This window comes from Microtus ochrogaster, unplaced genomic scaffold, assembly GCF_000317375.1.
Source record: "Microtus ochrogaster isolate Prairie Vole_2 unplaced genomic scaffold, MicOch1.0 UNK26, whole genome shotgun sequence".
NCBI classification, from domain to species: domain Eukaryota; kingdom Metazoa; phylum Chordata; class Mammalia; order Rodentia; family Cricetidae; genus Microtus; species Microtus ochrogaster.
This window is the reverse complement of record NW_004949124.1, coordinates 4,827,388-4,842,175: the sequence shown is the minus strand read 5'-3', so window position 1 is coordinate 4,842,175 and position 14,788 is coordinate 4,827,388. Positions and strand designations below refer to the sequence as shown.

General features: G+C 40.6%; 1 protein-coding gene across 2 annotated transcripts in view; it reads left to right on the top strand.

Moving 5' to 3' along the window:
• Positions 1 to 14,788, top strand: part of Babam2 (BRISC and BRCA1 A complex member 2) — a 375,365-nt gene that overhangs the window by 77,972 nt on the left and 282,605 nt on the right. For both annotated transcript variants that reach the window (XM_005367962.3, XM_026789694.1), the window contains exon 4: positions 8,522 to 8,616. In XM_005367962.3, the coding sequence (XP_005368019.1) occupies positions 8,522 to 8,616 (95 nt within the window). The remainder of the gene's footprint in view (positions 1 to 8,521; positions 8,617 to 14,788) is intronic.

Here is a 14,788-nt window from a genome sequence, read left to right as displayed (position 1 = left end):
AAAAAAAAAGAGTAGAACTCTTAAAATTGCATTTTCAACATGATTTTATTTACAAAAAATAGACTTACCCACAACCACTCAGTAAACACTTTATAATTTATTTGTTTTAAGATCGTGTTTCTTGAAAGTGGGGCAGTTTTTTGCATCAGATTTAAAAGCAGCTTTATTGACTCTAATTCACATACCATACAATCCACCCTTTAAAGTGTATGATCCAGCGGTTTCCAGTGTAGTCACAAAACTGTGCCACCATCACCACTGATTCTTCATTTCCATCATACAAAAGGAAACTTAAATGCTAGCATTCACTTTTTCTCCTACCCTCAGGCAGTCACCAAGTTCCATTTGTCTTTACATTTGCGTAGTTTGAACATTTCATATAAATGGAGCTGTAGAGTAATAATACAAGTGACCCCCATGGTTTTTAAAGCTTAGCTGTAATGATTCCAAAGTTTCACCTACATTGTATCATGTGTAATAATTAAGTATATTCCTCTTCCCCTCTTCTTTCTCTGCCCTCTTGCTTTATATTTTATTTATCCTGTCTTCAGTCAATGGGCATTAGTTGTTTATGCTTCCAGCTCTTGTGAATTATGCTGGTAGGAGATTCATGTGCCTGCTTTTGGGTGGACGTGGTTTTAGTTCTCTTTGGGTATCTAAGAGGAGCTGCAGGGTCCAGTGGGTAGCTCCATATCTAACTTTCTGAGGAACTGCCAGGCCATTCAGCTTATCATTTTGCATCTCGCTAGCTATGTTATAGAGTGTCAGTTCCTCTGCAGCCTCTGCATTACTTGTTATCCTCTATCTTTTCTATTATGGGCATCCTAGTGAGCTGCGCCATGGTATCTCATTCTGATTTTGATTATACCTCTCCCTGGTGTCTCATCGAACATCTATGGGCTTTTTGGCACTTGTAAGTGGACAAACATCTTGTAACAGCCTTTCCCCATTTAAAATTTGGGTTGGCCTTTTATTACCGAGTTGTTAGTTTCCTTTATACAGTCTGCATGTTTTTATATGCCACTCTGTATATTCTGTATATTCCTTATAAAATATGTTGTTTGTCAAATTTTCTCACATTTTATGGGTTTTTTACTTTCTGGATACTGTTCTCTGAAGGACAATAGCTTTTAGTTTTGATGAAGTCTGATTTTTCTTTTGTTGGTGGTGTTGCTTGATTTGCTTTTGGGTGAAAGAAACTTTCAGAGTTTGCTTCAACAGATTAGAGTCAGAAGCAGAAGAATGTGTAGATTCACAGAGGAGATTTATGAGGAAAAGGGACCCATGTGACAGGAAGGTTGGCAAGTTCTACGACAGACTGTCTATCCACTGTAGCTGCAGGATCCTGACCTGGAGCATTGACCCAGGCCCATTTAGAAAGCCCAAGAACTGGAGATGCCAATGATGCCATTCTCAGGGTGAGGCCAATGACTAGAGACCCCAGAGGATGCTGTTGTAAGTCCTGCTAAGTCCTGCCTTAGGCTGCTCAGATTAATATGCCTCCTGTGGACAAATACTTGTAGGAACACCCTCAACTCATACTTAAACCCTTGTCCGCTATTCCTCTAGTCAAGTTGATCCCTAATACTAACCTCTGCAGAAACGACTGCCCTAACGACTCAGTGCTTTGAGGAGTCATTCTTAAACCTTCCTCGGTAATTTTAGTAATTTTTTCATTTTCTTGTTACTTTTAGGACTTGGGTCCATTTTGTGTTAATTTTTCTTCCTTCTTTCCTTCCTTCCCTTCTCTCTTTCTTTTTTTTCTTTTTTCTTTTTTAGATTTTTGAGACAGGATTGCTCTGTATAGCTTTGGAGCCTGTCCTGGAACTCACTGTGTAGACCAGGCTGGGCTCAAACTCAAAGAGATTTGCCTGCTTCTTTCTCCTGAGTGCTGGGATTAGAGGTGTGTGCCACCACTGCCCTACTTGTGTTAGTTTTTCTATATTGTGTGAAATCGGGGCCCACTTCATACATGCTTGTTTAGTTGTCTCAACAATATTTGTTGAAAAGATACTTTAAAAATGTTTTTAATTTATTGTTATTTATACATATAGGTGTTGATCTACATGAGTATATGCCACTTGTGTGTGGGTTCTGGCTGAGACTAGAGAAGTGTGTATGATCCCCTGAAACTGGAGCTCTAGGTGGTTCTGAGAACTGCCCAATGTGAACACTGGCATCTGAGCTTGGTCCTCTGAAAGAGTGGTACATGCTTTGCTGTCTTAAACAAGTTTCTTTGCAGTGCTTGAGTTAAAACTCCGAGCTTCCTACATTAGGCAAGTGGCTAGTACTCTACTACTGAGCATCTCTCACCCCTAAATATATTCTTTTCTTCGCAGGGTGGGGCAGTATCTTATGGAGGTTGGGCTAGCCTGGAGCTTGCTGTGTAGCTTACTGTGGAGTTTGAAAGACAATGGTCCCCAAAGAGAGCGACACTGTAAGGAGATGTGGCTTGTTGGAGTAGATGTGACCTTGTTTGAGAAAGTTTGTCACTGTGGAGGTGGCTTTGAGGTTTCATATATGCTCCAGCCATGTTCAGAAAGGCAGTTAACTTTCTGTCGCCTTTGGATCAAGATGGAGAATCTCCAGTAACCATGTCTGCCTTTACACCACCATACTTCCAGCCACCATGCTCACTACCCTCACCATAATGGACTAAACTCTGAAACTGTAAGCCACAACCTCAATTAGATGTTTTCCTTTATAAGAGTGGCATTGCCGTGGTGTCTCGTCACAGCAGTAGGAACCCTCAGAGTCCTCAGGGTTACAATCCTCCTGCTTCAGGCTCCCAAGTCCAGTTAGTGTTCTGCTCTACACCCAGTTTAGCAGATTTATTTAATTTTTTTTTAATTATGACTTTTGAGACAAGGTCATGCTATGTAGTCCAAGTTGTCCTCACAGTGATGTTAGGTCATGCTGGCCCCAGCTCAGAATCCTCCTACCTGAACTTCCAAAGGGCTGGGATTACAAGTGTGTGTCACAGTACCCAGCCTCTAGATGTAAAGTTTAAGTGTTGTTTAGTATTACTAGATGCAGTCATGGAGCTTGTTCACTGTGTGAAACACACTTGATGTCATTAAATAGAAACTTTTGCTGTCCCCTCTCCCCAGCCACTGGCACCACCATTCTGCCTCCTATGAGGCATAATAGTATTTATCTTTCAATTTACTTAAGTTGATGCAATGTCTTTATGGTTCATCCATGTCTTTCTTTTAAGGCTGAATCGTAGCCCATTGTGTGACATGTTTTTATTCATTTATTTGTTGATTGGCACTTGGGTCATTTCCATCCTGTCTGTTGTGAATCATGCTGCCATGAACAAATACGTCTTTGATCCCTTATTTTTAATGTGGGAGCTGTTATATTCCCTGAAGTGGAATTGTTGGATCATAGGGTAATCTAGTTTTAACTTTTAAAAGAGCCTCCATTCTGTTTTCCATAGCAGTAACATCATTTTACACTCATACCAACACTGTATAAGGGCTTGGGTTTCTCTTCATCTTCCCCCACACTTGTTACTTTTGTGTGTGTGTGTGTGTGTGTGTGTGTGTGTGTGTATTTGTGTGTAATAGTTGCTATCCTAATGGATGCAAGGAAGTAAAATGACTTTTTTTTGTGTGTGTGGAGGGGAATTGAATTACCTTGTAGCTCTTTGAAGAATCAAATGACCTTAAGATTGAAAGCATTTATCTATCTGTTGGTCGATTGATCTATTGATCTATCTATCTGTCTATCTATTGTATCCATCTGTTTATTTATCTATTTATTTTCTTATTTAAAGATGTGGTGTCATGTAGCCACCATGCCTGAAGAACACTGAATTGCAGTCTGAATCTGCTGGTTGATGTCTGTTGATACCCACTATCACACTCCTGAGTTTCTGTGACTTCGAAACAGCTTTGGAAATTGAGAACTAGGAATCCTTACATTCTTTTCTGTCTCTCCCTTGTTTTCAAGATTCTTTTTTGTTTTCTGGAAGTCTTGCATCTCTATATGAATTTTAGAATTGGCCTTTCAGTTTCTGCAGAGACTCTGTAGCTCAGCTTGCTTAGTGTTGCCCTTAGCAACATTAAGTATTCTGATACATGAAGACATCTTTCCATTTACTTAGACCTTTGATAATTTCCTTTAACATTCTTTTATGGTTTCCAGGGTATAAAGTTCATCCATAAATTCATTCTTAAGCAGATTTTTCGATGCTATTGTAAATGGAATTGTTTTCTTAAATTTGGGTTGTTCTTTGCTTGCTAGTGTACAGAAGTAGAGTTGTTTTTTTTTTTCCATTTATCTTGTGTTTGGAAACCTCTGAGAATGCTTTTTAGTTCATATAGTATTTTCATGGATTTGCTAAGATTTATCATTTGCTGGACTATATCACCTATGGCAAGATGTCTTTTGGATCCTTTCGTTTCCCAATGTAGATCCCTTTTAGCCCCCCTTTCTGCCCTGGCTAAAGCCTCCAGTACAACACTGAAATAGAATCAATTCTGGGCAAGTGGTTTTCCACTGAGCCCTGCTGCTCCAAGCGTTCGAATTTGGCATGTTAGTTTCTTTTTTATTAAGAATTTTTAAAATGCAATCTTTCTTCATTTTATATAGTTATCCCTGTTCCCACTCCCTTCCCTCCTCCCACTCTACCTTCTTCTCCACCCACCACTCATCCACTCCTCTGAAAGAATAAGGCTTCCCAGGGAAAGTCAACAAAGTATGACATTTCACTTCCAGGCAAGACCAAGGTCCTCCTGCCCATATCTAGGCTGAGCAATGTATCCCTTCAAAAAGAATTCCCTCCTAGATGCTAGTTCAAACACTAGGAATAAATCCTGGTTTCACTGCCAGTGGTCCCACAGACTGCCCAAGCCTTACAACTGTACCCCACATTCAGTGAACCTAGTTTGGTGCTATGCAGGTTCCCCTGCTATCAGTCCAGAGTCAGTGAGCTCTCACTAGCTCAGGTCAGCTGTTTCTGTGAGTATCACCATCATGGTCTTGACTCCTTTGCTTATATTATCACTCCTCCCTCTCTCAGACTGGTCTCCAGGAACTCCGCCTAGTGCTTCACTGTAGCTCTCTGTATCTGCTTCCTTCAGTTGCTGGTTGAAGGTTCTGTGATGACAATTAAGGTAGCCATCTATCTGATTACAGGGGAAGGCAAGTTTAGTCATCCTCTCTGCTGTTCCTTAGAGTCTTAGCTGGGGTCATCCTTGTAGATTCCTGGGAATTTCCCTAGTGCTATGTTTCTCGATAGCTCTTTAATGGCTCCCTCAATCAAGATATCTCCTTCCTTTCTTCCCTTCACTGTCCTTCCCATTTCTTGAGCATCCTATTCCCTCATGTTCTTCTCATCCCTCCACTTCTCTCCTCTCCCTCCTCTTCTCTCTTCCCTTCTAATTCTAATTCTCCCCCAACTCCTAATTTTCTCAGGAGGTCTTGTCTGTTTCCTCTTCAGGAGGGGGTCCATGTATGTCCCTCAGTGTTCTCCTTGTTACCTAGCTTCTCTAGGATCATTAGTTTCTGAGCATCAATTCCCAATACATTCTAGCTTGGCTTCCCTAAAACATCTGATGCCTGTGTTCTATTACCTTAATGAGAAACATTCTAAAAGTAATTAAGTAAGCAGCCTGAAAGACACATTCCTAATGAATTGTGTGCTTTTCCTAAGGATTCATGCTTGCTGATATGTGGATAGAATAAGTAATGTGGGCATTCATGCTGCCTCTTCTAGTGGTTCTTGTCCATGGCTTGGACTTAGCACTTTATGATTCGTAGGGTGTTGTTGGCAGTTGGAGATAATGATAGTGAAGGTTTGTAAAGGAGGTGGTGGTTGTATTACTTTGAATAGTTTGATCTGTACCCACTTCCCATACGTTTCCTTGCTTAAGCTTAGTCCTCCTGGAAGCTCTGGCTGAAACTCTGCTGTGCTTGTTAGTCACTGTAGACTCCCTCAGCACTTAGATACCATTGTCTTCATATTCTGAGCCTTTCTAAAATGGATTCTCTGGGAGCTGCACTTTGCCTTGTAAGAGACATGAAATGAGCACAAGAACTCATTCATTCTCTGGATGCTTACAATAGATGTAGAAAGATCTAGTATGTGTACTTACAATATACTGTTTAGAGGTGATTCTCTGCCTGCCTTCCTTCCTTCCTTCCTTCCTTCCTTCCTTCCTTCCTTCCTTCCTTCCTTCCTTCCTCCCTCCCTCCCTCCCTCCCTTCCTCCCTCCCCCCCTCCCTCCCTCCTTCCCTCCCTTTCTCTCTTTCTTTCTTCCTTTTGTGAGTGGTGATCAGTTGGAAAGACAGCTTTTAGGCTAGGGTGGGAGGTGTGTCCACTCGTCTTTCAGCACTGAGACTTTGTCTGGCTTAGACCTTTACAGGCCCTGTGTGTGCTGCCACAGTCTGTGAGTGCACATGGACGTCAGTCCTGTTGTGTCTAGAAGGTTCTGTGTTGTTCTTGTCTCCTGCACAAAATGCGAGCCTCCTTAGATGGGTCATTTTGAACGAACAGTATATCACGGTGCCTCATATGTAGCTCCTGCTTGTAATTTTTAAAATTAATAGAGCCATAAACAGTATAAGACTATAATCAATTACTCAAGCAGTGTTGTATCCAAGCAGTACTGATGAAATTCATAAGTAACAGTGATCATGTTATGCAGATTATGAGGAAGGGCACTATGAAGGAGAAGGTAATTCGAGTGGGTTTGTGAGCGATGTAAACTGAGCAAGAGGAGAACTGTTTGACCTGGGTGCCACAGTGTTTGGAAGGCATTGAGTTGATTATAATGGCCAGAATAGATGCTTTGTATTGGCTTGTCGATGAACAGAAGGGTAGATGAATAGGGAAGAACATCATATTTTGGAGGTCTTAAGAACCATTTTGTAAGGTTTGTCATTACAATATTGAACATGAGAGAATTAATGAAATTTTCTGAGTTGCAAGTTTTCAGGTAATGCAGTACTTCAGTAAGATTTTCTTGTGGGTTAGTGTATACTGTGGGGTGGAGGGCAGCTGGTACTATAATAGGGTATGATTGAGTTCTTTTGTTGTTTCAGTTTTTATTAGCAAAATTCTTGGGTGTTAGTGCCTAGTGTAGTCTCTAGAGCAAAGTTCAGTTCATTATTCAGTGAAAGTATGAATGGTGGATGGGCTGAGCTGGACTTGGATGGAGCTGGGAGCAGCAGGGACAGTCTGTGCTAGATTATTTGGAGGAACTATTGAGACAGTGTATGCGCTAGAGTATGAGAGCATGGGCTGTCACAATCACATCTTTATGCTTGCTGAGCCTGATGTGAAATGCTTAGTGCATACAGATGTAAGGGCTCAATATAAAAGTGAAGCTGGATGTTTCATTTTGGGTAGCATTATGCAAATCTTGCGCTTTGAACAGTAAAAGTGAATGGACTGACAACCGTGTTGTGTGTGTCCAGAAGTGCACACATTATGAAATGCTTACGGCCCAGTGTGTGCTGGACCATCTGCAAACCAGTCTGCTGATTCGCATTTGCAGAAAGATAGAACTGAAGCTGTGGGTGAGTAGAGAGAACACAGGGGCTGAATAGGGAGACAGAAAGAAACAGACCACAGGACCTTTCAACTTGACTGTTCTCCTGAGGCTCCGAATCCTGTTTTATCTTTAACAACATCCCCACTATCAGCATGGCGCTTCACTATAACTTGTTGAGACCTTACTGAATGGCAGACATGATGCTGAGCACACTGCCTCCTTCGCTTCACACAGTAGGTCTGTTATGTCCGCACCACTGTGCAACTGTACTACTGTACCACCGTACCACTGTGGCACTGCGCCACTGAGCCACTGTGCCACCATACCATTGTGCCACTGTACCACTGCACCACGGTACCACCGCAACACTGCACCTCTACACCACTGCACCGGTGCACACACTGCACCACTGCATTGGTGTACCACTGTACCACTGTACCATTGTACCAATGCACCACTGCACTGGTGTACCACTGCACCACTGTACCATTGCACTCACTTGTTTACTGGTAAACAGAAGGGTAAGTGGTCAAAGCCTTCCAAAGGTCTCTGAGTTAATAGTGATTAGGGAACCCTAAAAATATAACCAGGCCTATTTGACTTCAAGCCAGATGCTCTTTCCATTACTTCAAAGGTATGTGCATTTAATTTCTACAAGGCAAGGACCGTGTTTATACAGAATCAGTTTCCAGTAAAGGCTTCTTCATTAGCAGGCAGTGATTGGACAGTTGTGCTTCCTGTAAAAATAATCAACGTGTGTGCTGCATGGGGCTGCTTCTGCTTTCCTACCAGGGTATTTATATTCATAGTATATTGCACTTTTTTGATTGCTTATTGTGGATGGTAATTTCAAAGAGGCTATAAGTTCCTTTATCTGAAGAATTAATCATTCAGAAAGTACTTTTCAAATTTGTTTCTTAAACTAAATATAAGTTTCTTCAAGTTTTTCTGATGCATTCTTCAGACTGTCCATTTGCAAGGGAATAAGAAGATCTTGTTATTTTTCTATATTTCAGGGGACATAATTTTCAATGCTCAGTACCCAGAGCTGCCCCCTGATTTCATCTTTGGAGAGGATGCTGAATTCCTGCCAGACCCCTCTGCTCTACATGTGAGTACCATAGTCTCTCTCTCATGACCTTTGTTGAAAAGAAAACAAAGTTGGCATTGATAATCGCTTAGTCACATGTAGTTTCCCCGTCTGTGAAATAGTGCAGCTCTTCATGTGCCAAAATAGTTAAGGAAGAGAGATTTTCATCATATTTTTACTTTGGGACCATTTCATATTAACTCTACAGATTGGTTGACATAATTTTTCTTCAACTTAAGGACACATTGAAGACATTTCCTTGGTTCTGACCTGATGGTTCATGCCTGCAGTCACTTTTCCAGTGTTTACTAACACTTCAACAAAATACTGGTTGGAAGAGTGTTTCTTGGCTTTTTAAGAGGAAATTAAAAGTGGCAGATTTGGACTGCACATCTGTTGTCTTAGTGTCACCTCAAGGGAAGACTAGACTGAATGTTTTGTAGTAAGCCAAACCCAAACCTTGTAATAAAAAATCCGGCATTTCTGGAATTAAAGCAAGAAGACTTACCATTCGGGGAAAAGGGTCATGGTACCTGTCAGAGCATATACAGTCTGTTTAACAGTTGGGTTTTCTTCATGACTAATAAAGAACGGGTGCCATTTTGTCTAATGTTTCTTTCTTTCACTTTCAAATTCAAATATGCTGTAATAGTTATATTAATCAAAGAGGTTTAATTTTTGATTAAAACTATGTTTTCAGTTTGACTTCTAGATTTTATTTTTTGGTTCATTCAAACTCTATTGATAGTTTAATGACCTACTTTGGAAGCCCCCCACTCCTCTATCTTCCATTTAAAGGTAAGTGTTGTAGTGTGAAAAAAAAATGGCCTCCAAAGGTCGTGGCACTATTAGGAGGTGTGTCATTGTTGGAGTAGGTGTGGAGAAAGTGTGTCACTGTAGAGGCAGACTTTGAGGTCTCATATATGTTCAAGTCACGTTCAGTGAGACAGTCTATTTCCTGCTGCCTGCATATCAACATGTACCAGCTACCTTTCCAATACCATGTCTGCCTGCACACTACCATGTTGTGCCATGATGCTAATGGGCGTTCCTCTGAATTGTAAGTGAGCTACAACAATTAAATGTTTCCTTCAAGAGCTGCCATGATCATGGTGTCTCTTCTCTGCAATAGAAACCCCGACTAAGACAGCAAGGTACTAGCTAAACCTAAAGAATTACATTAAGTTTCATACAGCTGTGAGAATACTGTTGACAGGGGTGGGATGAGTTTGTTGTACATAATTGTACATAAATTTCTGTTTGATTAAAAAAACTTTTCTAGTTAAATTGCCTCTTTAGAAACCATGGGGTTGGTGTTGACCACATTTAAAATCGAGAGGCCCAGCTGCAGTAGATGTGATCTGAGCATTACTGTGTAGTCTCTCCTGTCTGAAATCTGCCCCGTGGAGGGAGGCGTATACCAGAAACCAAAGAAGCGTTACATCGAAGTATCCCTGGAATTTGAAAACTGTGTGGAGGAGGGATGTTTGTCTTCCTCCTTCAGAAGTGAAGGAAAAGTGGGATTATGAGGGAGAATTCCAGTAGGTGCACTGCTGAAGCACATGTGAGGCCATGTTCATGTGATGTGTTGTAGAAAAGGGCATTTGCTGAGGTTTGCATGCACATAAAACAGATCTACAAAGTATAGGTGCATTTGGTGGAGTCTAGGGTTTCTATTCCTTTGAATAAACACCATTGCTAAAGGGTTTGTTTTATCTTATAAGCTTATAACCATTATTCAGGGAAGTTGGGGTGAGAACCCAAGGCAGGAACTTGGAGGCAGGAACTCATGTAGAGGCCATGGAGGTAGACAGCTTTTTGGACTTGCTCAGCCTGCTGTTTAACCTACCTACTCAAGGATAGCATCACCCATAGTGGTGTGGGCTCTCCCACATCAGTCACTAAGCAGGAAATGCTCCACAGGCTTGCCTATAGGCCAGTCTCCTGGAGACATTTTTTCAGGAGCATCCTTCCGGAAACCCAGACGACTCCAGCTTGTGTCCAGTGGACATAAAAGTAGCCAGCACAGGGACATTGGGGGAGTACATCGCTGGCCTGGAGCTACTGAAAGAAGAATAGACCTTTCTGATGGAAACTTGTTTCGTGGGATTGATGATCTAAGACCAGAATGAGCATTGTTGAAATAAACCTATGGCAGAGAGAAATCATTAGATAATACAAGGAAGATCACTGAGATGGAAAGGGTAAGAAGGAGCGTTCCAGCCTGTTTTTGGAATTGACTTTACAATTTACAGTGTTTGTCTTCAGTATTGGCAAGCATGGTGAGTGGAGAATTTAAGAGCTAGAAAGGGCCCTAAGATTCATCGTATTCCACTCTTCTATTTTAGTACTGAAGGAACTCTAGTAGATTTAGGGAATTCTGTAGCAGAGCTGATATGTTAATTCCACTCTTCTGGTGATGTTTCATCCCTGGGTGAAGTTCTCAGAAATGCTTTTGAGAAATAAGCTGATGAAGAACTGTGTGAGGGTGGGGCAATAACAGTGCACTGCATCCAAGAGGAAGAATGCAAAGCCAGGGGGCACTTTCTTCCTAGTGATGATGGATTGAGAGCCCCAGCAGTGGGTCAGACAAGCCCAGCGAGACAATCAGAGCACACTTGTAAAGGGGCACACTTGATACCTGTCTTATTGAAACACTAGGGCAGGATAAAATGTACCCCCAATCTCCAGCAGCCATTTCTCTAGACACAGTCTAGAGACTATATTAAATTATAATCATTAGTAAAAAATGAACTCTCCAGTATGGTCCAGCTTGAGAAACAAAGTTTTAGAGAAATTTATTCTATTTATTTAAATTGGCTCTTCTCCAAAAAGTGAGGCTTAAATAAGGAGCATGGGTACAGGAAAGAGAAGTAAATGAGGGCTTCCAAGATCAGCTGAAGCCTCCGCTTCCTAAGCTCAGACTCTTCATTGAAGGAGGTGAGTTCTGTGAAGGAATCAGTGTGTATAAAATGCTAGGATTTATACTTGGGACAAAGCATCTCAGATACCACAGACTCATGAAGATATTGAACAAAGGCCTTAGCCCCATGGGTCTCAAGCATATTAGACTGATTTGGAAATACGGTACGACTCTAGCTTCCCTAGTAGACCCAGAATTAGGTACTCTGGAGAACCCAAGGACTGCCAATCTTTGGAGACATTTATATGCAGCAGTCTGAACTGTTCTGGGAACCACTGGCTGAATCATCTAGTAACATCTATAACATAGCATCCTTTGCCTTTACTTGACATTGCTCTTCTGAGGTACTGTTTTCTATTTAGGGGATAGCATACGTACATACATATGTATATAATTTTTTAAAAACAATTTTATGACACATAATTTGTATGCCATACGGCTCACCTATTTAAAGTACTAATTTGGTGGTTTTTAGTATATTTGTTGGGCTGTGCAACTGTCACCACAAATTAAGGCATCTTGTCATCATACTGAAAAGAAATGCCAAACCTATCAGCAGTTACTTTCCTATCCTTCCCACCCCAGGAAAACACTAATCTGTATTCTGTTTTTATGGATTTGCTTATTTTGAACATTTCATGTAAATAGAAATAATTTTAGCCAGGCAGTAGTGGCACACACCTTTAATCCTAGCACTTGGGGACAGAGTTAGGTGGATCTCTGCGTTAAAGGCCAGCCTGATCTACAGAGTGAGTTCTAGCACAGCCAGGGCTACATAGAGAAACCCTGTCTTGAAAAAGAAAAAAAAAACTTTCATATATATATGTACATATATATAGTCCTTTTGGACTGTTTTCACTAGGCACACTTATTTTTTTATTGTCAAATAATATTCTCTTATATGTGTACACCACATTTTATTTCTTCATTTGTCAGTTGGCCACTAGGGTTGTTTCTTTTGGTTGTTGATGCTGCTGATATTGTAAAGACATCCTTTTGTTTTCTTGGCTATATCCCTAGGATTAGAATTATAGGACCAAGCAGTAACTCTGTTTTTAACTTTTTGAATGCACAGACTGTCTTCAGAATGGCTTGTACTATTTTGTATTCCTAGCTAGAGTAGTAGATAAGTGTCTGCTTTCTCTGGCTCCTCACTAGTACTTACTATTGTGTGTCTTTTTAGCTAGTCATCACTGGGAGTGCTGAGTAAATAGTCTTTCCTTGGAGTTTGGGTTTGTGCTGTTTTGATGAAAATGATTTGAGCATTCATGTTTTTCTTGGTGTAGATTCTTTGGAGAATGTCTGTTAAGATCCTTTGCCTATTTTAACATTTTTTTTTCTTTTTTTGCAATATATTTTTGGTACAAGTTCTTCATCATATACATGGTTGGCCAGATTTCCCCACCATTCCATGGATTTTCTTTTTGCTCTGGAGGTATGGTCTTGTGTGCCTGTGTATGTGTGTATTTGCCCGTGTGACATTTGTAGAGGCCAGCTGTCGACTTAGGTATCTTATATCTCTACCTTGCTTTTTGAGACAGGGTCTCTCAGAGAATCCAGAGCTCATCATCTCTGCTGTAGTTACTGCCTCCATCCATTCTGCTTGTGCTGAACAGCAGGTACATGTGGTGGTACCTGACTTTTATATAGATGCTAGGGACCTAAGCTCAGATCTTCACGTATCCCAGTTCGTGCACCTTACCCTCTGACTCATCAGGATCACTAGTGTCCTTTAAAGAGAAGTTTAAAATTTTGATGAATTTAAATTTATCTTTTTTCTTTTGTTTTCTGTGCTTGATTTTATATTCAAGGAACCATTGCCTAATTCAAGATTATAAAGATTTAGTCTAATATTTTCCTTAAAGAGTTTTGTTACTTTTACTATCATATTTAGGTATTTGATCCATTTTTGGTTCATTTTCGTATATGGTGTGAGGTTGATGCCCAGCTTTATTTTGTAAGAGGATATTTAGATGTGCTGCCACTGTTTATTAGAAAGAGTATGTTTCCCTCATTGAATTTTGTTGGCATTTTATTATCCTTAAGTTGATAATAGATGTGAGGGAGTACTTTGGATTCTTAATTTTATTTCCTTGGTCAGTTTGTATATTGATTCTGTAATCAGTCTGGAAACTGGGGAATGGGCATTTACATCATTGTTCTTTGCAGGATGGCCTTAACTGTTGTGGGTCCCTTGCATTGCCATTTAAACTTTAGGTCAACTTGTGAAAGTCTGCACAGAGTCCAGCTGGGATTTTGATAGGACTGTACTGAATCTCAGATTAATCTGAGCATTATTGCCATCTCAGTAGTGCCAAGTCTTTGTAACTAGGCACAGTGTGAAGTGTCTTTTCATTTATTTACACTTCCTTTAATTCTTTTGAAAAGTGCTTTGTCATTTGGGGAGTATGAATTTTATACTTGTGCTTTAGTTATCATTTTGGTGCGGCAATAAATGGAATTGTTTCATTTTTAGTTTCTGGTTTTGTATGGTGACAATACAAAAAAAAGTGACTTTTTAGTATTGGTCATATGTTGTGACACCTTACAGTGTAAGATCTTAGTGTAAAATTTCTTTTCTACTGAGCAAAAAAAATTCACATTTTTAAAAAACATTTTTCTGCCTTTTTGAGGTAGACCAATATGTTGGGGAAGCTGGCTCAGTGCATATTTTGAGACCTTGAGATGTGATGATAAAATGGTAACACTGCTTTTCCTTTCATCTCAAAATTAAGCTTAAAGCATTTCCTAAGACAAAAATGGAAACAGCTTTGTAATAGATTCAAGATTATATTGGAGAGTTGCATTTAAAGTTAACACTTGTAAATTCTAGTAGAATTACCTCATGGTTTTATATTGTTTGTTTGTTTGTTTGTTTATTAAAGATTTCTGTCTCCTCCCCGCCACCACCTCCCATTCCCCTCCCCAATCAATTCCCCCTCCCTCATCAGCCTGAAGAGCAGTCAGGGTTCCCTGCCCTGTGGGAAGTCCAAGGACTTCCCACCTCCTTCCAGGTCTAGTAAGGTGAGCATCCAAACAGCCTGGGCTCCCACAAAGCCAGTATGTGCAGTAGGATCAAAACCCATTGCCATTGTTCTTTACTTCTCAGCAGTCCTCATTGTCCGCTATGTTCAGCAAGTCCGTTTTTATCCCATGCTTTTTCAGACCCAGTCCAGCTGGCCTTGGTGAGTTCCCAATAGATCATCCCCATTGTCTCAGTGTGTGGGTGCACCCCTCGCGGTCCTGAGTTCCTTGCTCATGCTCTCTCTC